General features: G+C 40.5%; 1 protein-coding gene across 3 annotated transcripts in view; it reads left to right on the top strand.

Moving 5' to 3' along the window:
- Vgll4 (vestigial like family member 4) overlaps nt 1-11,953 on the top strand; it is a 135,985-nt gene that overhangs the window by 60,870 nt on the left and 63,162 nt on the right. The window contains exon 1 of one of the 3 annotated variants that reach the window (XM_015495026.2): nt 9,260-9,901. The exons of the other annotated variants lie outside the window; for them this stretch is intronic. Within the exon in view, the coding sequence (XP_015350512.1) occupies nt 9,820-9,901 (82 nt within the window). The 5' untranslated portion in view covers nt 9,260-9,819. Of the gene's footprint in view, nt 1-9,259; nt 9,902-11,953 lie in introns of those variants that run through there. 3 annotated transcript variants of the gene reach the window in all.

Below are 11,953 nucleotides of genomic sequence, written 5' to 3'. Positions count from 1 at the left end.
TTTTTTTTTTTTTTTTGGTACTGGGAATTGAACCCTGAGTCACATCACCAGCTCTTTTTATTTTGAGACAGGGTCTAACTAAGTTGCTTAGGGCCTCCCTAAATTGCTGATGCTGGCCTTGAACTTGGGATCCTTTTGCCTCAGCATCCTGAATTGCTGGGATTAGAGGTGTGCACCACCATGTCCAGCTTAGTTTTAATCAATTAAAAAAATTTTTTTTTTTAGTTGTTGATGGACCTTTATTTCATTCATTTATTTATATTCAGTGCTGAGAATTGAACCTAGTGCCTCACATGTGAGCACTACCACTGAAACTCACATGTTTCAAGCACTCTACCACTGAGCCACAACGCCAGCTCCCATTTTTAGTCTATCTTGAAGGATCACATCTATGGATAATTATCATTTGCCAGAATATCAGAATGATATTATACTGGAGAATTTTCTTTGGAATTTAGTGACACTAAATTGTGGAAATGCATGTCACTAAAAGAATTATCTTTTGGTTGCAGGAAAATATTTCTGTTTTTAAATGTATAAAAGCAGTGTTATAAAATTAGAAATTATAGTGTTTTGCAAGAGATTTTTTTTTTTTTTTCTGGAGATGTTAATGTCATTCAATTCCACTGATTTATTTAAAAATCATTGCTACTGTGATTTCTAATATTATATCTTAAATTCATCTTTGTCTTCCATTGCTGGGGATTAAACCCGTGGACTCATGCTTGCTAGGCAAGTACTCCACCACTGAGCTCTGAAATTCATCTAAATAGAGTTCTGATTCAGTCATTTAATATCAATTGAAGTGGTTTTGTAATTTTTTAAGTCTTGCAAAATTTAATAAGGGTTAATATGTTAAACTATATTTTTACTGAATAAGAGGCTTTTGTGTTTTTATTGAATAAGAGGCTTTTGTGTTTGAAATGTAATGCACATCAGTGAGAATGGCTCAAATTGTGCAGTTTGCTTTTTCAAAATTGTGCAATTTAAAATCTGCCTCTAGAGGGTGGTGTTGCACTGAAAGTTTAAATCTTTCCTTTAAAGAACCATTTTAAGTTTTCAGAAAGTGCATAAATTTGTGTTAAAATCCCAGTCTTGGGGCTGGGGGTTGTGGCTCAGCAGTAGAGCGCATGTCTAGCACGAGTGAGGCCCTGGGTTTGATCCTCAGCACTGCATAAAAATAAATAAATAAAATAAAGGTATTGTGTTCAACTACAACTAAAAAATAAATATTAAAAAAAAAAAAAGAATCCCAGTCTTTACAGCACATGATCTAGTGCTACTTAATAGGAGTTGAAGTCATGCCATTTTACAAATGCTCAAACCTAGGACATAGCTGAATATATGCTTTTGTGAAAAATTTGACAAAATACTGCATATTTGTCCTTGTGGTTCAGTCTGAGCAATTCCAGGATGGAGAAGTAATCGATATTTCATGATGTATATAGTTGTTTTTTTCTTTGGAAGAAAGTGGGATAACATATAGGACATGATAGATCAGGTTACATCATTGATACCAGAGGCATTTGAAATTGGTTTGTGTTTCCTTTAATTCACCAGCTAAATTGTTGAAGACCTACCATGTGCAGAACAGTCTTTAGATAGACCGGTGGGGTGGGGTGGGGTAGGGGAACATAAAATGTCTCATGGTCTTGTTTCAGAATTCAGTATAGAATAGACCTTAAATACACTGGAATGGAGAGATTAATCCTTCCTAGAGAAGAAGATTTTCAGCCAGATCTTTCAAGAATGTGATTTTAAACAATGTTTAAAAGAAAGGTGAGTTTGCTTTCTTAAGCTTTGTTTCTTACCACTCACTGCAAGGTTTCAATTTAAACCATTTTCTAGGGCTGAGTGTGCAGCTTAGGTTAGTTAGCTTCAGAAGCCCCAGGCTGATCCCCAGCACTACAGCCAAACAAGCAAACAAAACCCTTTTCTGAGTGTCCTTTGTGACCTTATCTCCATAATGAAGATAATGAGATTCAAAGTGGAAGTGCCAGGCTGGGGGTGTCACTCGGTGGTAGAGTACTTGCCCAGCAGTGCAGGAGAGGGAAAAGAAAAAAAAAAATGCTTGATCAATGTTTTTACAAACATCATCACCACAGTTCATGTTTCAGTGGGTTCTGAAGATGCCCTTAACATGACATTTTTTACACATCTGATTGTACATCAATCTATATTCAAACTTATTTTCTTCTTTTGGTAAGGCCTGTTTTATTATTCACATATCAGGTTAGGACGATTTTAATTGAAAATATAAGAAGAGTGGGAAAATAAAACTTTAAATGAAAACACTAACTAAGCGGATCGCACTGGTGCATGCCTGTGATCCCATCGGCATGGGAGGCTGAGATGGGAGGATCTCAAGTTCAAGCCTCAGCGGGGGTGAGGTGCTAAGCAACTCAGTGAGACTCTGTCTCTAAATAAAATACAAAATAGGGCTGGGGAGGTGGCTCAGAGGTTGAGCCACCCCTGAGTTCAATCCCCGGTACCCCCCCCCCAAAAAAAAAAAAAGCACTAGCTATGTAATTTACTTAAAATCTTGGGAAGAGGAGGGAGAGCTGTTGGATCTAGGGATGAGCCCAGTAGCTCAGTAGGATAGTTTATATTTTTCAGTGTCTTCATAACTGGGTATCGTCAGACTTAACGTTAAACCCTTCCCTTTGCAAGTAGACAAATGAAAGCATTTTATTTTCAATACATGTACGAAGAGTAATTCTGATTGTTTTGCTTTTGTTTTATTATTTTATTTTAGTGGGAATTGAACCCAGAGGGTTCCCTACCACGGAGCTACATTCCCACTCCTTTTTCTTTTGTATTTTGAGACAGGGTCTCACTAAGTTGCTGAATCTCTAACTTGCGATCCTCCTGCCTCAGCCTCCTCAGGCACTGGGATTACAAGTGCGTGCCACTGTGACAGACTTGTTTTTATTTAGCAGCTTGCGTGTTTGGTTATCTATTCCAAACTGGTAGTCAGCTTCTAGCAAATAGAAGAGTTTAATTTAGTAATTAGCCTGGGCTTTCTTCTCTTGTCATCTTGCCATCATTATTCCACAAAGATGCCCAGATGCAGCAATAATTCACATTTAATGGAACACCTGTTGTATACTATGAGGGAGTTGTTACTAAGAACTGCAGCTTGGTTTTCCTCGTCTTTCGAAGCTATAGCCTCCTTTGGGCAAGTGATACTAATATATAACGTAACTAGTTACAGTAGACGGCAAAGACCACGTGTATACATATCTTCACATTTCAGTCTTAATTATCTTTGCGTCCCCCAGAGGTCTGAGTAAATGTTTGGATTTTCATTACCTTTGGTTGTTGAGCCTGAGTCAAAGGAGATAACCATAGCCAGGCACAGTGGCACACACCTACTCCCGCTGCTTTGGACTCCTCATGTAGTTAGACCCCATCTTAAAGAAAAGAAAGGGAGGGGAAAGGTGACATCATATTTATGCCTTCCCAGGGAATGTTTTTTTTTTTTTTTAATTTCTTAAAATTTCAATTTTTAAAATTTATACATCATAATCATACAATCGTGGGATTCATTATACTATATTTGAACGTACACATAACATAATTTGATCCGACTTATTCTCCTCTCCCTCTTCTCCTCCCTCCCAGCCTGCTTTGCTCTCCTGATCTCCCTACTGTTATTACTTTAATAACTGCATATGTAGGATTCATTGTGATGCGTTTGTACGTGGTTACAGCATAATCTGGTAGATTTTATTCCTCGGCACTTTCATTCCCTGTCCCCTCTCCTCTTTTCTCCTTCTCAGTCCCCTTCCTTCTGCACTCTTGGTCTCCTTTCTGGTTTCATGAGATACCATGGGATATGTTCTTATTGTAACAAAAAAAAGTGGAGAGTGGGGCTGGGGATGTGGCTCAAGCGGTAGCGCGCTCGCCTGGCATGTGTGGGGCGCTGGGTTCGAACCTCAGCACCACATTAAAGTAAAATAAAGATGTTGTGTCCACCGAAAACTAAAAAATAAATATCAAAAAATTCTCTCAATCTCTCTCAAAAAAAAAAAAGGGCAGAGAACTCCCCCCTCTTCATTATATAAGAAATGTACTTAAAAAATTTTTTTAAGTTGTAGATGGACACAATACCTTTATTTATTTTTATGCAGTGCTGAGGAACAAACCCAGGGCCTCACATGTACTAGGCGAGTGCTCTACCACTGAGCTACAGCCCCAGTCCCAAGAAATGTATTCTTTATAAGTAAATTAGAAATACAACACAAAAACTGTCCACCATCCAAAGATGAGCACTGTTAATATATTTCTGTACTTCTCAGTCTTTTAAATTTACACTTATTTTTGCGTAGGCGTATATACTTATATAAGTAAAATTGGTGTATAGTGTATATATTAGTTTTAATATCCTATTTTTGTTGTTTTCTGTTATCGAATTTATTGCTAATATCACATACGTAGTACAGCAGTTTTCATGTTATTACAAGTTTCTGAAAGAGTTGTGATGGCTGCATAATATCATCATTGATATACCAGTTTCAGTGTACTCTTTTATTTTTGGACTTAACAGGATTTCACATTCACAAGTTTTCACTACTATAAATAGCAGTATGAATCTGGGGGCATGTTCAAAGCCCTGGGTTCTATCTCAAACAATTCAAAAAAGAAAAAAAAAATGACCAGGCATAATGTTGTGTGTACTGTGGGGGTAGATCTCCTGCTAAGGCAGGAGGATTGCTTGAGGCCAGGAATTAGAGGCCAGCCTGGGCAACATAGTGAGATTCCATCTCAAAAAAGGGCGGGAGAAAGATGTGGGGAATAGTGGTATGATATTCCTGCTGTCTTTATTTGGCAACTTTTTGACTACTTATTTTCTTTAGATAGTTCCAGAAATAGAGTTCAGTGCAAGGAAGGGGTGTGAACATTTTTCACACTACAAATTGGGGGCGTGTATACCTGACTGCTTTATAGAAAGCTATTATCTGATTACAGTGTCATTAGTGGTAAACAAAAATTTCACTGGAGTCTTTGTTATTTAATCAGATGGAAAATCCTTAATTTCTTAAAATTTGTGTAGTTCTTACATTAGTAACAAGGTTGAATAGTTTTCCAAAAACCTTTTGAGTGTTTGTATCTCATTATATGCTTCTTTAGAAACTATGTCATTTTTTTTTTCTATTGATAAATGTTCTTTGTTTTATTTCTTGTTGTTTTGTTTTTTGTAGTGCTGGGGATCGAATCCAGGGCTTTATGCATGCTAGGGTAATGCTGTACCACTGAGCCATATTCCTAGCCTATTCATAAATGTTCTATAAATGTTCTTTATATGCCATGAACAGTTATCCTTTACCTACCATAATATGTGTTAGAAATACATTCTTATGTTTCATATTTTGCCTCTATTTGGTTTAGGTGCTTTTAAATACACAAAAGCATAATGTTTGTATATTCAAACTTTTCAGTATTTTCTTTTGAAAAATTTTTGTTTCCTTATTCCAAATCAGACAATCTGAGCATATCATTGAAGTTTTGTTCATTTTTCCAGTGAAAATCTTAAAGCATTTAAAAAAAATTTTTTTTTTTAATATTTATTTTTTACTTTTCGGCAGATACAACGTCTTTGTATGTGGTGCTGAGGATCGAACCGGGGCCACATGCATGCCAGGCGAGCGCGTTACCCCTTGAGCCACATCCCCAGCCCCAGAATCTTAAAGCATTTAAAGCTTTCCAGAGCATTTGGAACTTTTTTGTAGTACCCAGGGTAAGGTGAGGCCCTATTTGGGTTCTTTTCCACAGAGCCTCTTTTCCCATTAACCTTTGGTTTATAATCTTTTTCCATATTGCATTTCTGATTCCTAAATGCGATGGTATCAGTGCAGTGCTCCCTGTTCTGTAATCTGTATCACTCCTCAGAGGTGTTCTTTGCTTTATGTTTTAAATTTTTTTAACGGTGCTAGGGATCAAACCTAGGACCTCATGCACAATAGGCAAGTGCTTTACCATTTACACTGACCTACACACCCAGCCCCGACCATATTTTTATTCATAAAAAAGCTAGCTCTTCCTGTGTGTGTGTGTGTATAGAATTGAGAGCATTTTCAGTTTCACCTAAAAACTATCTTCTTGGTACCCTAGTTATGAAGATATTAGCCTTCAAAATGACGTTTTCCAGTATTTGAGTTTTCTTAATGGATGAGTTAGTCATATTCTAAAGTACAGTCAGAATCTAGATGCTGTGTGGTAAGGACCCAGGGTCCCCCCGGGGAACAGTACAATCTGCAGGGGGAGGAGGAAGCCAATGCTGCTTCCTTCCCAAGTCTTGTTGTTGCTGGATGGCCTTGGAGGGGTGAAGTAGGCATGGTCCTGGCTCTGAAAGTATAGACTAGGCTGAAAGGACAGCACCAGGCAGGAAGGGAAGAGATGGGATTGTGGGGCCTCACAGGGCAGGGCAGGAGCATTGGCTGTGTGGAGTAGGTCCCCAGGTAGCTTTGCTGTGTGAGAGAAAGGGAATGGACCCGAGAAGCAGAGTACTGTGCTGTGTGGAGTAACTGCTGGTTGTTCAAGGTGTTCAAAGCACCTGGTGAAAGTTGGGAGGAGCTGGGGTGTTAGAGGCTTGGACAAGACCCCCCAGCTGTGTTTATTGTTGTGCACAGTTGACTGTGGTCTCAGGACATCCTCTGGGGTTTGCTTGCATTCATCTGGGGTAGTGCTTTCCCTTTGAACTGCACACCCAGCATCCCCAGGGCTCCTGGGGACACGGATGCAGGTCAAGTCTTCCTTATCCAAATGCCTGGAACCAGAGTGTTTTGGATTTCCCATCCACCCTCTTCCCCCATCTTGGAGTATTCTATATACATAATAAGGTACCTTGGGCAGGGGACCCAAATCTAAACAAAGAATTCATCCATGTTTCATATCTGCACTCATACACATAGCCTGAAGGTAATTTTTATACACTTTTAAAATAATTTTGTGTATTAAATAAGGTTTCATGTGTGGAATTTCCCAGTGGTGCTCGAAAAGCTTCAGGTGTGGGAGCATTTGGGATATCAACATTTCAGAATACCAGTGCTTAAGTTTACACTTGGTAAAACGCAGCAAAACTCAACAACTAGAAAGATGAAAAAGTACACACTCAAACACCGGGCCTCAGTTTCTTTTTTTTTAAATGAAGATTAAGAGAAATTCCTGTGAAATTCCTATCAAAGTTTCTGTTTATTTCCAGCTTCTGTGTCTATCTCTGGGAGCTAGTACCAGCTCTTGAACCCTTTGGTGGCCAGACTCAAGTGGCACCATGCTAGCATCCCAGAGGAAGGGGAAAGACATGGCTGGAGGCTGAGGATTTATGATTGATGATTTGAGCACAAGTCAAAGAACGCCTGTGGGACAACGTCCCTGCAGATGATTGTCACCCATCAGCTGAGAACTGCTATAAGTGATGTTGAGTCATTAAAGGGAAGTTGCTAAATATTTTACTCACATCCTTACAACTGTATTGTTTGAGTCATGTGCCTAAATCACTATTTTTTTTAAACTCCTTCAAATAAATGAATAAAACATCTTAAGGCAGGGTTTTTTGTTCCCTTCCTTTCCAAATGAAGACAGCAGATCTCAACATGGTCGCTTACAAGAAGTTTTACGCAAGAATCATGGGAGACTCTTTAAAATCTGTGGATTCTGGGTCCCACCCCCTCTGATTAGTTTGGGGTGCACTAGTGTTGTGATTCTTTAAAAAGCTCTCTGTTAACCCTGAAGTGCAGTCTGCTTTCACCTGTAGGGGTTATGCTAATGATACATAGAGTTTTCTGGCTGAGAACTTACATAAAGCATCATAGCACATAAATAGTACTGCATAACCATCAGTTGAAATTGCATCAGATGCCTGAAGATAGTAAGCACAGAAATCTTGTGTATGTTAATGGTACAAAGGGTTTTCTTCCAGCCCTCCCCACCAAATATTGTCAGGCATTTTCATAATGCTTGCTGGTGTGTGTGTGTGTGTGTGTGTGTGTGATATATTTCCATTTCGCTTATGCAGTATCTAGACTATCTAGTGTAACATTCATAATCTTATAAATGGAAGATTATGGAATCTTGATTGCTTACTTCACCTGTTATCACTGCAGTAACTACTCTTGCATCAGTGATGGTAACAGAACTCGGTTACCCTCTAAGCCTGCAAAGATTTGATTGGAATAACTTGCAGTAATTGTAACTGTTATCCCAAATGCAAGAATTGATGGATTCTTTAAAATGTATAGAGCCTTGATATTATTTATTCAAATTTTAACAGTATGAACCTTGTTGTACAGTTGAGAATAACCCTTGGTATTTTCTAAATCATCAAATAGCATTCGATAGTATCAGTACAGAAACATTTCCTACGGTAAGGGCCAAAAGCTGGCTGCAGTTTTCAAAGACAGGAAAAACTGTATTTTTTTTCCCCCTTTTGCTGATGTGCTATCCATGTGATGAAAACTCTGAAGGTCGTATGATTCACTCATTCAGTAGGTAGCTTTTGGGCACCTCTTTGGCTGTGCTAGGCACGGGAGACACAAAATTCAGCCTCACGTCCTTTCAGTGAGGAGGAATACTGTGACATTAATGCCACTAACCTCCAATACAGGGCTCTGCTGTGTGCAAAGAAAATGACCCCTCACCCCATGATTTCCAATAGGGTTTAGGTTTTGGATATTTCACTCTTGTTTACCTAAACATCATACCTGCCTCTCTTTCCCTCCTTCATTGTCCCCCCTCCCCCCCAGGGAAGACTGTACTAGTGAAAAAATAACTCTGAAAGTAGTTCTATGGGCTCTTTCTGGGGCTGTGGGCCAGTTATTTATATCCTTCTGAGCTTTGGTTTCCTCTGCAGTGAATAGGTGCCTTGTCCTTTACTGGGATTATGAAAGAAGTGACATGTCCTGTAACATCTGAAATGGAAACGCATCGCTGACCTGTCAGTGGACGTGATAAAAACAATCTCAGGAGCCAAGAAACCTTACATAGAGAGACAGCCCAGCAAAAACACTTAGCGAATTTCTACCAAAGTTCAATTCCACGCAAGTTTGCTTTCATGGAGGAGTGGGGTTTTTTGTTTTGTCTTTTTTTGAAATCCTGCGCTGAGCTCCTGAAAAAGAAACTTGCTGGGTTTTCTTTCTCCTCCCACAGTCTTGCAGGGGCCGGGCTGCTTCCTGTCAAGAGCCACTCTGCTGCCCCCTCTGTTCAGCCTCCCGCCCTCTCCCTCTCGGCTTCCTTCAAACCCTTGCTGCACTTGGAGCCTGATGCTGTGCAGAAACTCCTGACATCCGAGGCGCCCGGGCGCAGTGAGCATGCTCGGCGCCCCCTGGCCCCCCTGCCCCCCTGCCCGGGCAGGAAGCTGGTTTACATACGAGTCATACCAGGCATAGCCAGCATGTCAGCGCAGTCAACTTGCAGCAGGCTGTGAGGGAAGCCAGTGAGTGGGGCTTTGTCCTAGGAAATGTGCTTCGTGTTTTCCTTTTTTTACTCCTTTTTTTAATCTCGAAGACAGATTCGTAAAGACTCCCGAAACCTTTTTGTAATGCTCAGTTGAGGATACAGTCCATACACCGTCTACCAGTAAACCCTTGAAGGGTTTTGTATGACTGATTTTTGTTTGTTTTTCTGTGTGTGTGTGTGTGTGTGTATGCATTTTTTTTTTTTTTAACTTTTACATACTTTGTTTTGATCATCTGAGGCCGGGCCTCGGTCTTTTGTGAAGTTTCAGCAGAGAGCCAGGAGCTACTCACCAACAACTGAATTTTTGAAACTTTCTGTTTTGGGGCGAAAGCAAAGAGCTGGTTTTCTTTGCTATCCCGATAAATGCTATTTATGAAGATGGACCTGTTGAACTACCAGTACTTGGACAAGATGAACAACAATATCGGCATTCTGTGCTACGAAGGTAGACATTTTATGCTAGAATTCTATTCTGGAAATTCCTGTCCTTGGGCTTTTTCTCGTGGCTGTTCCTCCCTGTGGGGGTTCCGATGGCCTTCTGAGCATTTTGTTGTTTTCTTGGGACTGTGGATTGCTGGAGAGGCAGCCTTGATGAGGAACCCTTTCAATGCAGAGTTTGTGCCTTAGTTGGGAGGGTTCCAGCAGAGCTGGGGAGGTGCAGAGGGTTACAACTTTACTGTAGGCTTGCCACTGAGTAACGCTTTACATTAAATTTATTTTAATTAATTTATTTATTTGGTATTTCTCTTGGTGTTTTCTTTAGGGGAAGAACTTCTAGGACCCAAGTACAAGTTAAAGTTGTTGGGTGTTTTGGGGGGAAGGGAAAGGGGAGGGGCCTTGCGACTTACTTTTAAAGGTAACCACCATCTACAGTATTCCTGTTTGTGTTCCAGGGAAGTTTTGCATTTTCATGTGCGGGGTTTGGGGGGGGGGGTCCTGGGGGCAAAAAGTTACAGCGAGGTTTTGTTTCCAGGAGCGATGATTGTCCCCAGTGGTGGAGAATTTTTCTCTGCAGTTTGGGGGACTGGAAGGGCACCCATGTCAGGGAGCACAGGCCGGCCCTTTGTCTGACTTCCCATTTCCTGTACTGCAGGGATAGAGAGAGCACTGACATTGAGGCATGTCCCCTCCGCACTCGCTCGGGCCCCTTGTGGAAGTGATTACACAACACACCAGCCAGAAAGCAAAATGGAAAAAAAAAAAAGTAAAAAAACAAAACAAAAACAAAACAAAAACCAACCAAACCCCTCCTAAATTCTCCTTGTGGGTTACCTCGCACTCACTGTGGGTTGTTCCTTGCCGCCTCATAGTGCTTCCCCTGCCTCTGGTGTTAGAAGAGGAAAAGCGACTTCTCAAGCTTTTGGAACCCACTCTACGTGCGATTTGAAAAAGCAGCAATGGCCTGGGTTTGAGAGGCCGGGAGAGGAGTCTCTGGGGGGCCTCGGCTTGGCAGGAAGTCTTTTTTGTTGTAACCACCACATATGTGTTGGGGAGCCGGCTCCTTTCTGATTCAGCAGGGGCAGTTTCCATGTTTTCTCCTGCAGCCAACCAAACATTTTCTCCTGAAAACAAAACAGAACAACGGCGACAAATCTCGGGAGGGGAACTGGCTCACTTGTGTTTTTCATATAAAAAAAATTACAGGTCTGTTTCCTAATCGTTTGAAAACTTAATCCTCCTTCAAGGGGGGAAATCGCCTCATTCATTTTTATCCCTCTATTTAACTCCGTGGATAAGGATCTCATATAGAAAGGATTTTCCAAGGGTATTGTTATTATTACTATTCTTACTAGTTCCAGCCACTTCCCGAGTTGCTTTCTTTGAATCTGCTGCACTCAGTGTCCTCTTGCTTCTGAACTTATCAAAGGCAGAAGCAAATGATGGGGCTCATTTCCTGTGGAGGCAATGTATTGTTGTTCCTTTATTTAAGAACTTCCCCCCCCCAGTGAACAAGAAGTTAAAACTTTCAAGGCAGTTTCAGTTGTATTGTTGTTGTCAACAAGTAATAGGATATTTTAAAAACAAAACAGAACATGATGATCAGCCTAAGAGAGGGATATAATGATGGCTAGGAAATTGAGACCAGATTGATTTTTTTTTTTTTTTTTTTTTTGGTAAGAAAAGTTGGAACAGTTGTTGTGCTTTTCCGTCCAGCATGCTGAGAATATTCCTTTTGAACAAATCGGTTCCCCAACGTTCCAGGGAAATTATTTGGAAAAGGAAACGTACAGTCGGTAGGCAACATTGGACTTCATTTAGGGCTCAGACAAGCAAGGTCCTTACCTCTTAGGAGTAAGGGACAAATCCGTTTTCTGACCTTGTAGCTTTAAATATTAAGATGTGGGTGGTTATTTTTATTTTCCAGGTTAGTTATATCATATTCCCTAGCGGCATCAGACAACTCTGCTCCACAAAATAAACTCTGTGTCTTCGCCATCTTTCTTCACTCTCTAGCAACTTCTGTGCAGTCGTTCTGTAGCATACAAGGTCTTCCTGG

This window comes from Marmota marmota, unplaced genomic scaffold (assembly GCF_001458135.2).
Source record: "Marmota marmota marmota unplaced genomic scaffold, marMar, whole genome shotgun sequence".
Lineage (NCBI taxonomy): Eukaryota > Metazoa > Chordata > Mammalia > Rodentia > Sciuridae > Marmota > Marmota marmota.
Note: the sequence above shows the minus strand (reverse complement) of the source record. Positions and strands in the feature narration are given on the sequence as shown.